The following is an 18,733-nucleotide window of genomic DNA, read 5'->3' on the forward strand; positions in this document are numbered from 1 at the left end:
GAGGCTCACCCAACATAAGAGGGATTGCATTCGCCAAAGAGGACAGAGGGGCTGTGAGACGTGTTATGAGAAGACAGGGGGTGATGACTGCACAGGTGGATACTGGAGCTCTTTTGCTTCCTTGCTAATTCTCTCTGTTTCACACGGAGAACAGAGAATGTGTTCCCTTCCTCATCTCTCTTTCCCCACATAAAAATGTGTGTCTATTTCCAATGATGTTACATGTCCAAGTTACCAGAGGTAAGAGATGCATGAACCTGAGTTGAGAAAAAGAGGAGGAAAAAAGACACATCCCAAAATAAGTTTCATTTATATAATGAAAATAAATTTTTACACAATCAACAAAAACACACCAAGTTATTTTTTTTTGCGAAAAATATTTTTAAATAAATTTTTGTCTTTTTTTTACATTCTGATATATACATGTAACAAGGTGTATGGCACTGTAACCAGAATCAAATCCAAAAAAAAAAAAAGAAAAATTAAACAAAGGAAAAAGGTGGGAAGGAAAGAAATTGGTTTTGTTTAATTCCTTTCTATCTCCAAGCTGGCAAATTTGCACTATTTGTCTATCATCCAGCTGCCAGCTCACACTCATTTGCACACTCAAAACACCATATTATTGCACAAGAAGCCAGTGAAGGCATATGGTATAATGGTCAGTCCTTGCTGTTTCAGAAAATCTCTTAAACCCAGAGAAGGGGGAAAAAGTAATCCAGAGTATGAAACACACAAAATCAACAGTATTCTTCATCTCTTAAAAGGACGTGAAGGGTTCTTAGACCATTTAAGCTGCCCTGATCTTCTGTTTGCACCAGTGAGCAAAACAGGGCTGGTTTGGTTGGGTTTCTGTTTTCTGTATGGATAGACCAGGCAGATCCCAGGCCTTCATGATTCAGTGTCTTTTCTACTTACTTTTGGTTCTTTTTAATTGGTTTAAAGTGTAGTATCGTCGGTCTATGAACCTGCACAGACTATTTAATCATAAACTCTACAAATAGCTTAAAAGGAAAAGGGGAAGAAACAAGTTTTATTATATTTTTATTGTTGGCTTAAAAAAATTACTTCTTTAGCCTCCCTGCTTTATCAGTTCTTGGGAAGTAAATCTCAATGGCATCAAAAGTTAAATTCTTCTCACACTTGTTAAAAATAAAAAGTTTTTAAACAAGTTTGTTTCCGTTCACAAACTTTACCCCCCATCTAAAAAAGGAAAAATGAAAAGAAAGAATCCATCCTTCCTCTTCATCTCCAAATGGAGAACAATAATCCTTTCCATCCAGACTATTGTCACACAACCGTTTCCACGCCCATCAGCTTTGGTGTAAGGATTCGCGGTGTCACCCCGTTGTTTAAGTCTTCCTCGAACTCCAGCAACTGCCCCATGAAGTTAAGGTTTGGGGAAATAATTGGTCGTTTGCCTTTGACAAATTTATAAGCATCAGTCATGGTCATCCGAGTGTGCTTCATTAAGTAAGCGATGACGATGGTAGCAGAGCGGGACACTCCAGCCTGGCAATGGATGAGGAGTCCCTTCCCACACTGGTGAGCTTCCTCTGAAAAAAGGGAGAAAGGCAAGGGGCAAGGGAGAGAGATGGAAGGAGAGAGATTAACTTTTATCTACACTTGACAATGCCATATTTTGTAGAAAAAGAATAAATTAAAATGGTTTTACACTCAAGTATAATTTACTAGTTAATTGTGAATGTTTACGTTGTAACCTCCAGAACTGGCTAAAAGCAATATTAGTAAAATGCAGCATGAATAAGAAGCCATATTTCTGCATTTAAAGAGAAGACTAGATGAAGAAATCATTCATAGTAATAGTTTACTTCCCAGGTGATGGCAGCTGACTGAAGCTAGACCTATAACGCAATTAACTTACATGTTAAGCAAGCTACTGATTAAGTAGATCCCTCTTATTAAGGATTGTAATTCCAATTGCCAGGTTGTGCGGCTTAGCAAAATTAGTGTTGTAACAATGTCTCCCCCACCTGTGATAAAGAAAAAAACCTTTCTGCTGCACAAGTGCTCTGTACAGGAACTGGTATTAAATGGGTAAGAGTTTCTAAACTAATATCTGACCAAGGTTAAAGGAAAAAAACTCAACTAGAAAGTTACTATGTTCAGCTTCTCATCAGAAAACCCTAGTGTTGCAAAGTTAGCTAAGGACCTGTGGTACTCAGACATAGGGTATCACGTACATCTGAACTGTTCAACCCTTTCTCCACCCATGTATGCTGTTCCAACAAGGCAATGAAGCAAGAGATGCAGGAATTCTAGCAAGGACTCAGAATCCCAAGCAACTGAGAAGTAATACTTTCTAAGTTTGCAGATATATTAAAAGCTGAGATGAATAGCTTGTGGGCACTACCTGAATGGATTCTTAATGACACTTCTAGACTAAAAGGCATCCCAAAGAAAGCATCCTTGAAGGAATACCAATTAGATGAAGGGGAGGGAAGGAGAGAGAGTAAGAAGAGTAACGATTTAACTTAAATTACTTCTATCGACTACCCACCAGTGGACCAAGAAAGGAAGTATCATGCAAATTTCCATCTTAAAGATCTGTAGCTTCAGCCTACTTCTCATAGATAATTGTATTTTAAGAAAGTATCTCCCTTTTTCAATTTCTTCTCTTCAGCACATGTTTATTGACCTCCACACCAAGACTGGGAAGCATGGTGGTAAGAAAATGAGCTGCCAAGTGCTAGGTTTGACCTCTGGTTCCACTACACACTAGACCAGTAAACTTGTGTGAGTCTGTGTGAGTCATGTTATTCTCAGATCCTCAAGTTCCCTGTGTGAAAACTTGGAAGAATACTAACTAACTAGCCTCAGGGAAAATAAGAATAATATCACCTGATTCGGGAATAAATAAACCTGCATAGGTAAACCCTAAACCAAGACTCTGCTTGGTTTATATTAGACTCTTAGTGAATGTTATTATGTTTATAAAACTTGCTGTGCTTTCCCTAAAGCCAGACTCTAAGATTTCAGTCTATCCAATGAGATAACAACGAAAATAAAATTGTGCAAGCTGTGATGCTGAATGGTTTTTCAGGTTAAATGCTGTTTGTTATTTGTTTTGTTTTCCTTCTAAAAGAGCAGGTAAGCCTGAATAACCTATAAGGAATGTAGGTGCTTTGATTGAAATCCTCTTAGAACAAGCCTATCTTATGCTACTCATTAAATGGAAAGTGATTTCCTCACTCCTCCCAACTGGAATGAAGTCAGATAAAATTGCAGTCATAATATCCACCAGGAAGTTCCTCATCTACTTGGTGACAAATATTTCTTCCTCGGGGGCTCAAGGTTTGGTTCAGATATTACCAGTAAAGAATCTAAGGTATCTTTGCAGCCACAAGTGTGGCCAGTCAGGAACTAACAGAGCTTCATAGACCCTGTCCCAGCATGTTATAGAACGGTGGTGGCCTGGGAGACAAGAGCACTGGGTTCTGGTCCTGTCTCTGACACTAAGTTCCTAGGACCTTGGATAAGTCACTTCACTTTTCTCAGCTCAGGACCACTCAGAATTTCCTGTCAAACTAAATATTTGATGGTCTTGCATGGACGGCAAAATTAGCAAGGAAAACAGCTAGACAAAGTGACCAGAGCTGCCAACTCTACAGGAAATCCACCAAACCCAATGGCTGTTAACCCCAAGTCTTTGTTTTCTGACAAAGGAGCACCAAACATGAGTGCATTCTTCCCGGGAGAGAGGCAGTAACAACCTGCCACCATATTTAGGAAAAGGACTGGGTGCCTTCTTTGTGGTAGTAAATGGAGTTGCTTGAAAAAAATTGCTGAATATCTGCTAGGTGCCAGGTGTGCCCAAAATGATCATTTGACCCTTACAACAGCCCAAGGCTACAGAAACAGCAAAAGTGAAAGGTGGATTAGGCTTAGCCTGGCAGTTCCCTCCTCCTGGAGATGAAAGCATGCTGTTGCTAGAATTTTCCTCCCTGGGAACCACTCAGGCTAGGCAATTTGATCTTTCCTCCTTCAGTGAGTCTGGGATGAACTGTTTAAGGGAATCGAGTACCATCTCACTAGGACTCACAGTCTTTTGCTCCCCAGTGTTGAAGGTCTGAGACAAAGCAGGTGGAAGGGAAAAAAACTCACCCCCACCCCACTCTTCTCTCTCTCCTCTGAACTGACGCGATGCATAAAGATGTTCACTACAGCACTGTTTCACTGAAAAATGTCCTTCAGGAGAAACCCTTCAACAAATGCTACTTTCTCCTCAACCTCATGTAAAGAGGCTAGACCAACTACAAATTAATGGAACTCAAGATAAGGAAATGAAGTCACCTCCTGTGCTGGATGAGTAAGGCTTAGTACGGTGATAGGGAGGTGTGGCTGAGTTTGAAGGTGGTGTCATATTCACTATAGTTTATTTCCTATAAGGTGTTGAGAGACGCTAGCAGACCAGATAGTCACAGACTCTGACCTCCAGTTTCTTCCTTTCCATCAATTCGTCTGAAATTATGTTATAGAACATATTAATGCTAACCCCTACCACTTTTTCATTGAGAACCTGAGGGACCAAGATTTCTAGTTGAATCGATTCCAACCAAACTGAATTCCTGTTCTTTTATATGCATCCTGACGGCACCAATGCACTTGATGGGTTATGAGTGAGGAGACTACTTTGGCCGCACCAGGTGGCAGAGCCCAAAAACACCTCAGAGCAGCTTTTCTGCAACACAGGCGTGTAAACGTTTGGATTTGATATCAAAGCAAAAGCGGGAGGGGAAAGGAAGGCAGAAGATGTGGATTCCTCAAGGGAGATAGTTACCAATGAACTCAAAAGCCTCTTCAAAGTACTGCCGCAGGTTCTGCTTGTTGCTATCGGTGGCCGGAAGCCGCTTGTAGTTGAACAGGCCTTTCTCGTAGTGGTAGAGGGGCAGGTGAGTGGTGACGTTGATGACATAGCCGATGTTCAGCCGCTGCATCGTGTCCAGGTCCTGAGCATCCTGCTCGTTGCCAAGGAACAGGAAGGGCAAGATGGGCGTGAGCTCGGCATTCTCGATGTCAGGGGTGGTGGGGATGGACTGAGGTAGCATGCTCGAGGCCGCAGACGCGCCGCCCCCCACCTCCCGGCACTCTTGGAGCTGGAGGGAGTTGTCACAGAGGTTTTCATGGTTCTGCTTAAAACTGCTAAGTCCACCTGGAACCAAAACACAGAAAGTGAGAATGACTCTTCCTAGAACTTCAGAGTTAGCTGAAAATGCCACTTTCCCCATAGGAATGAGTGTGTGTTGTTGCTTATGTACATTTGTTTTTTCATAAAATCAAAACGAAAATGAAAGTCCACTTGGAGACCCAGGACAAGCTTCAGAGGATATGGACTGCATGCAAGACTTGGGAAATGTGCTCTTTATACAAACTGGGGCATGTTCCTCTGGAAAGAGTTCCACGCAGCATCAGGCGATTTCATCAGCAGCAAATTTGATCTGCCTCAAAGAGCCACATGCTCAGTGGCCTATATAGAACCTTGCACTTTGGGAGCCGAGAAAGGTATGGATCACTTCCTCGGGCAGAGAGCTTCTACCAGTATCTTGGCACTGTAGGAGTGTGTCTTGCACCCTTCATAAGCTCACCTCACTCAGAATGACAAGTCTGCTCCTGATACAGCAGAGTGGCTACAAGCAGGGGCTTTGGAAGAACCAGGTGACCTTGGCTATAAACCCAGTTCTACCACCTCCTGGCTCTGTGACTTGGGCAAGTTAGTTTCTCTCTCTGTGCCTCAGTTCCCCCATCTGTAAAATGAGGCTAATGGCATCTACCTCTTGGTGTGATTGGGAGTCAGGAATAAACGAATATATGTAAGGTGCTTAGCTCTTTGCCTAGCACACAGTATCAGTCGACAAAGATTAGGTATTTTTATTAATGTTATCTATATGTTGCCCACAGGTGGAAGCAGTAGAGAAGTGCTTGGAAAAGAGAAAAATACAGGGAGGGGTGAGGTAAGCTGACTTTATGATCTCTTTTTTGATATTCTCCATGTAGGTCCCTGACTTTGCCATATAGATTGACTTTGTCAACCTGACTTCCGATTGAGAGCAGCCCAGTTCCTTGTACCCTCCTTTCCGAGGCTTGTGTGAACATAAACCCATCAGGGAACCTCTACGGATCTGCGAATATGCACCTTTGAGCTTAAGGTCCTACTCTGCCTCCTAAGAATTATGCATCTAGTATAAAAAGCCTAAAACTACACCACTCTCCTCAGTTTTAAAATGCAAACCTCCCCCTCCACAAGTGCATGTCCCTTATGGGAATACATCTTAAGGAAATAAAAAATACTCAACTAGATACGTAAGGATGTTCACGACAGCGTTATAGAAAAAGCCAAGCGAGAAACAAACATTTAAAAAATGGAAAAAGTTATTATATTCATGCAATAGAATATAACATAGCCATTAAAAGTTGTAAAGAGAATATGAAAACAAAGAAAATGTTTCTGCTTAATATTAAATGAGAAAAGTCCATTCAGAAACATCCACCATATATGTGACCAAAAGCTGAAGGAACATGCAGAAAAGAACACTTGTTTAAATTAGGAAGGGTGTGGATCATAGTTTATTGCTTAAATTTTTTTGATGCATCACACATGTGGATAAGCCCAAAGGATTAATACAAGGGTTAAATTATACAACATATATGTAAGGGCTATGAAATCCGAGTCGAAATTATTACCACTAAATGAGCTCCAACTCTAATTAAACAGAACTAGATATACTCTGGCCTTCCCTTTGAAAAGAAGAGGAGGTTGGAGATCTCCTAGAAGCTCAAAGCCACCAGAACACAACATTTACCCCCATGGAGAGTTGGCTTCCGTCTGTCTTGATAGTTTCAGGAGATAAGGCAGAAAACATGAAGTGTGAACAGGATATGGGTGTGTTGAAATAAGGACAGGAAGCCTATCTGTCCACTAGTTTCTGAACCCAACATATGTCCTTCTCCATTTCAAGGCTCATCTTTGGCAACCACAGCAGGAAGCCCCATATCGTCACCTAGACTGAGTCTCAGCACTGTCCACGACCAGTACACACAGAGCCAGCCATGTATAGCAGGGAAGGCACATTTTCATTAAGGTCCATCAATGAGTCAAAGATCATTCTAAGGGTGTTAAATTATGATCACTTTCCTCATCTGTAAGGGTCAAAACCTACCTATGCTTTTTCAAAAGAAAAACAAGAGCTCTAAATTTATTTTCATTGATTTCTAGAATTAAACTCTGCTCTTACATATCATTAGTTTATTCTGATATGAAATCATTGTAATAAAGTTTGTCTGGGCCCAAAGACATCATTTCTAAAGTAAACAGAAGAAATGAGAAACTAGCAAAACTTTACCAGTGAATAGTAAAAAAGTTAATTTGAATTACCCACTGCCACCATCGCAGGCTCCTCAGAAGGGACTCTGAAGAGTTATTTTAAAAGCTGCTCAGCTTTGCCTCCATAAAATTCAAGTAAACAGTTCCACACTGATCCTGTGATGGGAACCTAATTCACTTTTTTTCTTAAAAAGGCAGTTGCTACACTTTTCCATATAAGATGAGAGGAGAGAACAAAACAGACTCAAAAGAAGTCTCTAAGTAGGGGGAGGGAGAAGGGAAAGAAAAACTTCTCTCTGTTCTTATTTAGGGTGCTCAAGCTGTAATTTGTCTTAAAAGCAGCTAGTTTGAAAAAAAACGCATGCCAGAAAACCTCACACACAGAAAAAAGCAGCATACAGCTTTTTAAAATTCTGTCGCTACACCTCCTTTCCAAATGACGTCAGCTGGAGGCTCCCCACCTGCCCAGTTGCCATAGCAGTTACACAAAGACATACAATGACATCAGTTGGCATGATATCAGCTCTTTGAGTGCAAACAATACAAGAAGAACTACTTTGTTTAAGGCCTTTGGTGCAACTGTGTTCTGGGGAGCCAATGATGTAATCCTAACAGGTGGCATGGGCCTTCCATTTGCCTAATGGGGGGAAAAAGCCCATGGGGGTGGGGGCGGGAGGGAATCTGAGACAGACACAGAATGCTTCGGATCACAGGGGGTGCTCATGTGCAAAATGATGTGTATATTGTATGTTTCAGTCATGTGGGAACTCTGCTCGTAGAAAATTTGGAGACCGAGTGGATAGAAAAGGAAATACTATAATTCAAACATATGAGCTGGAGGAGGAAATTCTCACTGAGGGGTACTAAGATACAGTCTCCTGTTCAATCGCCAGTCTGCTCATCAACTGAGGCATTGGTCCTCATTAAGGGTTATGCGTATCCACGTACTGCAGTCCAAGAACTCTCTCTCTGGAGATGGTGCTTAAAGCAAAAGGAAGCAGTAGAATCTCACAGTGCGATTTCTTAAAGGTCTATAGGGAGGATTATTTTCTTCTCTTAGGGGTTTGGAATTGGAAGGTTGGAAGAAGGGCAGGGAAGGAGTAGGGTTAATAGAATTTTCTCCTCCAACTACTTTCCTTCCACCCTACCCCACCATACTCCATTAGAGGCCAAATTGACTGATCACTTAATGAGGAGCCTTAATTTTTCGTATTTGTGATTATTATATAAGAACATTGCAATGTGACAACTAGCAACTCAAGCCGAGGCAGTGCAGCGTGTGGTTAAGAGCAAAGCTAGAGCCAGACAGGTCCAGGCTGTAACTGGGATTCTGACTCACAAGAACTGTGAGAATGGGTGCAAATCACTTTTCCTTATTAAGCCTCAGTTTACTGATCTGTCAAGTGGACGTAATATCACCTACCCATAAAGTTGTGGTACGGGAAGCCTATGCAAATGTTCTGATATGTACCCAGGAGTTTGATAAGCAATGTCTTATTACCCCAATCTCATCACTGTCGCTGTCCTCGCCTCCAGGTGATCCTTGCACGCTGCAGTGTGTGAGAACCCTAAACGCAGTGCAGAGATCCTGAGGCCCGACTCCTCGGGTCTGAATTCCGGCACTGCCAGACCCTTGCTATGAGACCCTGAGCAAGTTGACCTCTCGGTTGCTAGTTTCTCCATATGTAAAATAAGAATCATCATAGGACTCACCTCCCACCACTGCGATGAGGATTAAACTGGTCAACTAAAACAAAGTGCTTTGAAAACAATATCTAGCATATATTAGGCATTTTTTTTATTACTTTGGGAAACTACCATTTTAAAGATCTAAAAGAAAAACTCTGCTTAATATAAAGACTGCAAATGATAAGTAAACTACTGTTCTAGAGTTAACTTCCAAAATTTTCTTTAAAAAGAACTAGGAACCGAGGTATCTGAGCAGATTTAAAGTTTAAATAATGCACTTTTATCATAAAGAAAGTAACAGCTCCTCATCCTTCCTAAACAAATATATCTGATTTTATTTTGTTTGTTCTAGCTTTCCCAGTAAAGACTGCATGGTCTTTGGATTCCTGGTTTTTCTAGAGGATTGAGTTTTTAAATAACAGTTTACCCCCCCTCCCCCTCCTCCTCATCCCCCCGTCCCCACCAGGCTGAGTGATCTCCTTAGGCGCATAACTGCTTGTAGTTATCAGTGTAAATATTTTCCAGACATGAGCAACCATGCTGGGGGCAAACATTTCCAAACCTTATCTCAAAACTAGATTCTCTGCCAAAATGAGTATGGTCAGCACGTTGATCCTGAACGGCAACAACAAAGAATACCCAGGACCCCTAAAGAAAAATACATAGACATACAACTCGCCAGTTCCTTCCAACAGCAGGTCAGTCAGGTGACAGTCCCGCTGAAGCAGTGGATTCTAGTTTTAGTGGGAAAGCTCTCTTTGTCGATGCGTTTCAGCTCTTGTCACTGTTTTGGCTACTGCAGTCCCAGAAACAGAAGAGCCCTCTGTCATGGGATTCCGAAGCAGTCTCTGGGTGGCAAATTAAAGAAACCAGAGCCAAATGCAGAATCAATAAGAAAGAGAATTCCATATTCTAAAGATGGAGAGCACTTTGGCACACAAGCTTTTTGGTTTCATGCTAAGGTGGAAAGTGAGCACTTTCCAGAAATTTAAGAAAAACTCTCACTGAAGGTCAGCAAATGGATTTAACACCCAAAGAAAGGTAAAGGGGGACTAAAATCTTCTACAAGCTTGCTGCAAGCATATTGATTATCCCTTTGTGTTGTCTAGTTTTTTTTACTGGGTGAGTAGTCTTTTCAAATAAAATGGCACTTTGCTGATAGTATTTAAGAATCTAGGCTGGAGGCAGACTGTTTGAGTTTAAAATCCTGGCTCCCATCACTAACTAGCTGTGTTAACTTGGGTAAGTTACTTAACATCTCTGCATTTCAGTCTCCATGTCCATATTATAGAGTTAACAGTAGTATCTATGTCAAAGGGTTCTTAATATGAATAAAATGCCACAGGAGTTAAATATTACTACTCTAATGGGCAAGATATTGGTGTAAAATAGGCCCTAATGGATACTATTTTCAGGGTCCTCCATGGAAACAGGAGTACATCAAAGCAGAGTCACAAGATTCTATTTGCATGAGGATCCTCGTGGAAGCAACAAAGCCTGGATAAATTGGAGCTGACGTCAGGCTTTCAGATCTGAAACTCTCCAAGATGGAGTCAGAGTTGCTTCATACTTTTCAGGGCAGAAAATCACCCACTTTAATAGGAGAAATACTTGGGATACCAGCTAGATCGACAAAGATTACTTCTACCTTTTGTTTTCTCTGAAATTGTCTTTATAGTCCATAGACAATATTGGTTATTTTATAATAGGAATGATTTCAAGTTTAATACCAGGTAGTGTCACCTAAACTGACTTACGATCCTGTCCCCAGAGGACGTGTATTCTTTCCTAAGGAGAACAGAGGGAGGCTACATTAATGAGAATGAATCCAGTAAGAGCGCTGTGTCACTAGGTGTTAAGTGAGAAACAAAGGGATAAAGAAACATTTTTGTTACCCAGGGAAGAGAGAGACTTTGAAAGCTCGGTCCAGCAGTTCTGCCAGTGGGGACCAAGGGTCAAAGAGAAGAATCCCTCTGAGCATGTCAGTTCATTGCTTACATGTGAAATAGCCAATGTGTGAAAAGACATAAGCAAGAAGGTACCATCTAGCTTAACACTCTTAACAAAACCAGGATGTTGAATCCAATTGAGCACATCTTGTTTACTTGGGCAAATATTGTTAAGCGCTCCAAGAAGATATATCTACACATATGTTTGTCCCTCACCTCAGAGGTTTTTTACTGTCTGCTCTCTGTTAGGAGATAGACGTTAACTTACAGATATAGTTAAAAAGCCAACTCTCAAAGGCAGTCTGATAGATAAGGCAGCAGGCAAAGAGTTTCGCCTTGGATTTAGAATAGGGGCTCTGCCTCATGCCAGCTGCGTGGCTTTGTGAAAGCTATGAAGTCTTTCCGGACTAGCTTTCCTTAACTATAAAACGGGGTACTACCACTCAGGTCTGTTGTAATGACTCGATGAGACGGTGTGTAAAGCAACCATCCTGGTATCTTTAAGAAGGCCTTCGCACACTGTAGCTACCTGGATAATAAGTGTCAATGATGCAGCAAAGATAAGCACTCCAGCTGGTCAGATGCAGGGGGATTACTGTGGACTAGGGTATCCAAGTAGGTTTGGCTAGAGGTGAGACCTTGAAGGGCGGCTCATTTGGTTCAGAGAAGTGGGGAAAAGGTGACCATCTGCCACAGCCAGGCCCAGGCAAGGGAAAGGATGCCAAAGCAGAGGCCACAGGGCACCTCGCCTGCAGCCCTGCCCTTGGAAAGGTCATATTCAGTGCTGTTGGGTCCCAGTTTAGACTCCACAAATGCAGGAAGACGTGGCACGCACAACGGGGCTGGCTCTCGTGTTTGGTGTTCCCCTTTGGAAACCTCATTACAATTAGTTATTTGTGTCCTAAGAGTTCAATGGAATTGAAAAAAATGTATATCTAGTCTTACCAAATAGGCATAAATGCATTTGTGGTGAATTTTATAGAAATATAAATATATTTATGTGTATATCTAGGAATATATATATGTATGTATACATATGTATATGTATGTATTATGTACGTATTCCTAGAAATTTTAGAAATACAGATATAGAAAAATTACACATATATTTACATTTATATACATATATATACATATAGTGTGTGTGTGTGTGTGTATAACTTTTCTATAAATCAGTTAGTTGAGGTGTTCAAAATTTTTCTCAGGATCATTAGATAAAAGCTTAGTTTCAACACATATAGATAGGTATACACACAGGCTCACTCTACAAATAAAACTGTGCTTTTAATAGTTATTCACTTTTTCTTTCCTGTGTGTTTCCTTCCCATGTACATCCAAATTCATGGCCTTAGCACAACTTCGGTTCCTGGAGAGCAGGACCGGTCTTATTTGCATCCCTCTGCACACAGGACTTAGCCATATGTCACAGGAAGACAGAGGATTTGTTGATACGTTTGATAGCAACAGCTGGAGGGAAGAGATATTGAGATAGGTGATGGATCTCTTTTGGTAAATAATTTACAAAAATTAAAAGATAAAGTAAAAGAATCTCCCTGGTGTCTACTTTACCTAGTGACAAATCGTAGATAGAAATTACCTCGAGGATGCCCCTCACAAAACTGTCTTTCCATAATAAAGATGACTCTTGTTCTTATATTTCATATTAGTTAATCTAATCAAGTGGTACTTAGTAATGTTTTGAGAGAAAAAAAGAAAATTCCTGAAAAGTTTATTCCAGAATTTTCTTGAATTTTCAGTTAATAATACAGTCCTTTCATTGGATTTTCTGCTGGACAAAAATCGTAATTTAGACTATTGATGCTTACCCAAAATAGACATTGGTTTTATACTCTTTGTAACCCAGGTATCTGACTTATTTTTGCTTCTCTCAGATTATGCGCCATCCCTGCCAACCCAACAGTTTGCTAGATTAATATTTAACATTCTGGAAATAAGCTAACGCTTGACTATATTATATACCAAGAACTAAAAACACTAACTTTGGCTCCTTCCTAACCTTTGTATAAGTTGCAATGCATTTTCAGCTAAATTTTTTGGCTCTATAGAACTCTACAACTGTTTTCAATCATTAATTGTTGTGGGGCTCCTCTTTGTTCTGTTTTAAAATACATTGCTTCCCATTTTGACAGATAAAATCTTTGTGATGCCCTCAATAGAATTTCTAAAAAATTCCTGCCTAAATATTTACCTCAAAAAAAGCGAAATGAGTCAGAAAGATCCAATGACTTAGGAACTGTGATTTACAAAAATTGAAAATGAAGCTTTAACTGTACGCCTTCCAAGAAACGCTGAGCATGGCATGTTTCTGTTTGAGTTTAAAAGACTTCCCTCAGCCCCCACCCCACCCCCACTCTCCCAGCTCAGAAGTTCCCTCTGGTGCATATAAGTCCCTTCACAGAATTGGGGCAGAAAAGGGCTGGGGATTAAATTTCAACCCGCTGAAGTAGCTCAGTTGCACAAAAAAGGCAGCTTCTGGTTACCGCCCCAGGAAGGGAGGTGTACTTTTAGCACCCCTTCCTATTAGGACTACTCTAAGGCTTTATTGAGCGACCAGTGTTTAGGATACCACAAGTTTAATTTGTGTGTATTTGAATAACACAGGCAGATTGTTTGAGAAGATACTTCGCAAGTATGTAAATACAGCCTGTTCCTTTAAATCTGTTACCTCATTTATTTACATTAGAACAGAAAGCACTGCCAGAAGCAACAGCTGATGACAGTCATGTAATTTTCCACAAAGACGACAATTAAACAGCTCTGTGTTCTTTTAATGAGCAGATGACTTTTACATGAGCAGGATTCGAACTGTAGGATCTCAAGAGTTCCCACAGCCAGGTAGATTTGATAATCTACCGGATTGTTGGGATGGCAGGGGTGACCCATAATCTGAGGGAAACAAAAATAAGTGAGATACCTGAGTTACAATGACTAGGTTATGCAGAAGTCCCTGAGACTTTAAGGAGAGCACCCTTTGCCCCCCCACCCCCCCACCCCACCCCAAACCCTTCAGGAGGATCAGGGAAGAAAGCAAGAGAAGGGAGATTCTCCCTGGAATACCTTTGATGCTCGAATTTCCAATAAATCCACAGAATATTTTTTAAACTTATTTTTAGAGTCGAGGGTGGCGGTGGGAAGAGTGGTCAGGCCCCGTCTTCACACAGGCACAGTGAGACCTGTTTAGTGCAGAGAGCCACACTTTTACACCCATCCTCGCCATTCTGTCTCCAAAAGGTTTCAATAAGAACCACCTGGAAGGCGGTGGGTGGGCAGAATGGACTTCTCTGAGTCACTCTGCCTGAGGGGCAGAGCGAAGCCTTCTGCTCTTCCTTATGCTCAGCCCGGCCTGGTCGGAACAGACTGGTTCTGGTGGGTCCAGTTGCTCCCTTCTTCCCCCATCGTGTTCCTGAAAACCTACAAGTTCAGATTTCCTTCTGGTTTCTCTAACCCTCCACGTCTAAACTTCACCTAACTGTGTTAGACCAACGCGTTCCCAGGGAGAAACACACATCATAAACCCCAGCTCAAGTGTCTGGGTTTTCTTAACAGACATACCAGTTATATGAACATATTTTTCACGTTTATAATCTCTTCTATCTCAGAGCAAGCACTCCTGAGAACATTTGGGACTTGAGTGACATGCTGAAGATGTCCTTTTCCTCTCCCCTCCTGACTCCCTCCCCAGGGATCAGGGTCCAATGGGAGGAGATGGATGATAAACATATAAACACACAAATAACAAGGTAATGATTAATAATAATGAGGTGCCCTTCAGTTCCTGGGTGCTGTGGGAGGGGACTAATTAGATAGGAGTTCAGAGAAGGCCTCCCTGGGGATGAGAAGGGATTCACTGGTTTGGGAAAAGGGTGGAGGGGAGGGAGCCCAGGAGAACAGTGGAGGCAGAGAGAACCACACTAGGATACAGGCCCAGACACTCCTGAGGCCAGCAGGGACTCAAAGGGCCTAATGTGGTGAAGCATAAGGAACAGGCAGGGGGAGAAAGTGACCACAGGAGGTCACAGAAGTCTGCAGAGGCCCACTTAGGGACATTAAGCTATTGGGATTTTATTCTACATTCAGTGGGAAGCTCCTGAACATTCAGAAGTCTGTAATAGGTGATCAGTAGGTGTTTGAAATGAAGAGAGAGAGAGAGGGAGAAAGAAGTTAATTTACCAGATTGTGCAATTTACCTACACTCCAAAACCTGGGAAAAACTCATACTCTTTCTTTCCTAGTATATGTTTGTTCCTGCTGCAGACTTTGTGTCTTACCCCCCTCCCCCAAGCCCAGTTCACATGTTGAGGCCGTAATCCCCAATGTAATGATATAGAGATGGGGCCTTTGAGAGATAGTGAGGTTTAGATGAGGTCATGGGGTAGGGTCCTCCTGATGAGATTAGTGCCCTTGTAAGAAGAGACACCAGAGAGCTTGGTATCTCTGTCATCCAGGACAGAACAAGAAAGTGGCCATCTGCAAACCAGGAAGAGAGACCTCACCAGAACCCAACCATCCTGGCACCCTGATCTTGGACTTCTAGCCTCCAGAATTGTGAGAAAATAAACTTCTGTTGTTTAAGTGCCCCAGTCTATGGTATTTTGTTATGGCAGCCCAAGCAGTCTAATGCAGTACCACTTTTAATTCCCAGGGAGAGCTTATTTTTTAAAAATATAAATTATAATTCTTACTTTCAAAGAACCACACCAAACCCTATGAACTGCCTGAGAACCTGGCTCCTGGGAGCCAACCCTAGATGGTACCATATCTTAAAGTCAAGTCAGAAATGGTCCACAGTCTGAATGGGGATGCTGCCTAAACGATCAGCATGCCTAGAAGAGGCAAGCCCATGGAATCTTCCAGAACCTTAGTTCCATGAGCCAGCTGCAAGCAGAGAAGTCCACTCCTTTCTCAAAGACACATACTTCCTCATTAGTTATACCCTCCTTCTGGATCAGCATTGACCCATGCCTTCCCGGAAGCATCTCTTGGGGCTGAAGAATCTTTTAGCTGCAGACTTTCTGTGTATTTGGAAGGAAACTCAATACCATGTTAGGACTCCACCTTCTTTGTTCACTAAAAAGCTCAATACTGGTTAATCCATCAAGACGGATTAAGGGAGGGGAAAAAAATCCATGAGATCATACTGGAAGGCTGCAGAGGGAAGAATGTTAACAGGAGGAGAGTGCTATGAAACACAAAGCCATATTTTCCCCAAGAGCTCAACCAGATACTCTCCATTATGGTTTAATTCTCTGAAGAGAGGGAAAACATTCTTTGCTTTTCAGTGCAGAAGTTTAAATAATGAAGCACTGCTAAACAAACAAACAGAGGAAAGCCCAGTAAAGCTATTAAACTAGCCCATTGTACAAAAGGAAAACTCTTGCTTAACATCCACCTCCCCCGAGGACTGACATTTATCTTAGACCCCAAATTTAACACATCACAACTTCACAGCAAAAGTATGTTTCCCAGTGGGATTTAAGTAGAGCCCAATTAAATAAATCTCTAGAAATATCAAGAGAGAGCCCTCAAGGGAGAGCATATTTCTACTGTGAAACATTCCCATTGGAAATTACATTCAGGAAAGGTCATCTGGAAACATCCATGACAAGAGGAGGGGAAGAGAGACGGGAAGCAAGACAAGGTTACACAAGTGAAGCCTGGGCAGGTTCCATAGCCAGGATGGTGCGTGGAAGCACCTAGCCAAAAATGCAATGTGCATCTTAGCTTGCTTTGAATGACCCCCAACCCCCGAACCTGTTCAAAAAACAGCTTTTACAAAGATGTGTTTTAATATGATCTGGAAGTCAAAGGGCTGTGGCTTAGGGAATTCAGGAAGTGGCAGGGGAAAGGATAGAATGTCAACATCAAAATTTGAATTGTTTTACTGCACCAATGTTTTCAGTTCACAAAAAGCACAGCAACAACTTCCTCTAGTCACTGAGATGAATTCTATATTTGGCAAGAATACTAAGCAACCCTGAGCATTAACAATCAACCACCAGAAAGAGCAGGGAGTCAGCTGCCCTTACATATGGATTCAGCCAGCCAGCGTTGCCCAACAGTCGGACCACCCCATGAGGGCTGAGCTTGGAAAGATCTGAAGCCAGGTGAGGCCTCTGTGCACTGAGATACACACACAAGGTTGCATCAGGTCAAAAGCTAGTGTGTACCCACCTAGTGGACCACGTTCTGAGATTAAGGGGAAAATAAAGCAACCAAAAGGCCAGTATATCTCTGGGGAGTTGGGCTGGGATGATATACTGTCAACATGGACTTAAGGCTAAGTGGAGGGCCAGCCAAGTAATGGTCAGTTCAACCTGGGACATGTGGAATGGTGAGCTGACCTGGCATGCACCCACATCTGGCATCGTCAGACTTCCCAGCCACATCCCCTTGAAGTGATGCCTAATGTTGCTCAGGGTGACAGACATCCTGACAGCAAGGACTCAGGACACAACCCATCTTTCCACATTGAAGTGATACTGGCTTCTAGCTCTGCGACTTCTGTTGCCACTTCTATAAAATCAGGAGTTTGGATAATCTGCAAGTTTCTCCCAATTCCAGCATTCTATAACTATAACACAGCTTTGATAAGTGGGATATTGATGAACAATGGCAAGCATGAAAGCAGCTGCCGTAGGGTGTGTGAGGCATGGGTGATCTGATTCCCACCTCAGGGCCTTTGCACTTCCTGTTCCTGCTTCCTGGAACTCTCTCTCCTTAGTCCCTCACGTAGGTGATTCAGACCTCACATCAAATGTGACCTCCTTATAAAGGTCTTCCCTGATATTCAATGAATAGCTACCTTCCCTATGGTCTTCAAAGCACTTACCGCTATCTGAAATTACTTGTTTATCTCTTCAATTGTTTATTGTAATTATTAAAATGTAGACGGTTGTTTGTCTCAGAGGAAGTAGAGCATGAAAGCTCACCGCATGGAGCCCCAGCTGCCTCCACAACCTTCCAGTAGTATGATCTTGGCTGAGTTGCTTTACCTTTTTGTACCCTAGTTTCCTCGTTTGTAAAATGGGACTAAAAATAGTACCCACAGGCAACAATATAGTTATTGCAAGAACTTAATGAACTAATACTGTAGTTATTAATAGAAATTGTAAGTATTAGCCATTTAGCACCTAGAGCAATACTTGATTTGTATAGTAGGGGCTCATTAAATATTTCTGGATTAAATAAACTTTGGAACAAGATGAGAAAGGGCCAGGTAATTATAAAGCACTTATTATGTGCTGTTCAGTATATTACTAGGGATTTGGGAGATTAAAAATTTTTTTTAAATATATAGTCCCTGAAGATAAATGTAATAGGAGAAAGAAGGAGGGATGAAGGAACATTAGAAGAAACTTAGCAAAAGGACTGAGAGAGGAGATGTTTTAAGAACACACTGAAGATGATGCCATCAGGCTGTGACTCATGCAAGGCAGTGCAGGGCCAGCCAGGTGAATTCAGCAAGAGGACTTAGAAATCCTGCCACTCCCCTGGCCAGGAAGGAGGGCCAAGAAGGCTCACGGAGAAGCAGCAGCCAACAGGAGTGCCAAGCCTTAAATGTGACAAATAACCATGCCTGTGGAGGGCTGAGAGCCACGATGATTCACACCTGTGTGGTCTTCAACCCTTTCTCCCCTCCCTATGCTGCCTCCTTGGACATTCTCTATAAGCGATGAATGGTGGAGATAGATGGAAAGCAGACATGAAAGAGAAAAGAGGGCTTAAGAGGAAGCAT

The 18,733-nt window shown here is 41.9% G+C and overlaps 1 protein-coding gene across 1 annotated transcript in view; it reads right to left on the reverse strand.

Moving 5' to 3' along the window:
- Positions 1–1,024: 1,024 nt before the first annotated feature.
- The window catches only part of DUSP10 (dual specificity phosphatase 10), a 37,388-nt gene continuing 19,679 nt past the window's right edge, over positions 1,025–18,733 (reverse strand). Inside the window, exons 3-4 of the mRNA XM_001488632.6 lie at positions 4,799–5,170; positions 1,025–1,553 (exon numbers count right to left, since the gene is read on the reverse strand). Coding sequence (XP_001488682.1) covers positions 1,288–1,553; positions 4,799–5,170 — 638 coding nt within the window. The 3' untranslated portion in view covers positions 1,025–1,287. The remainder of the gene's footprint in view (positions 1,554–4,798; positions 5,171–18,733) is intronic.

The sequence above is a fragment of the Equus caballus genome, chromosome 30, assembly GCF_041296265.1.
Source record: "Equus caballus isolate H_3958 breed thoroughbred chromosome 30, TB-T2T, whole genome shotgun sequence".
NCBI classification, from domain to species: domain Eukaryota; kingdom Metazoa; phylum Chordata; class Mammalia; order Perissodactyla; family Equidae; genus Equus; species Equus caballus.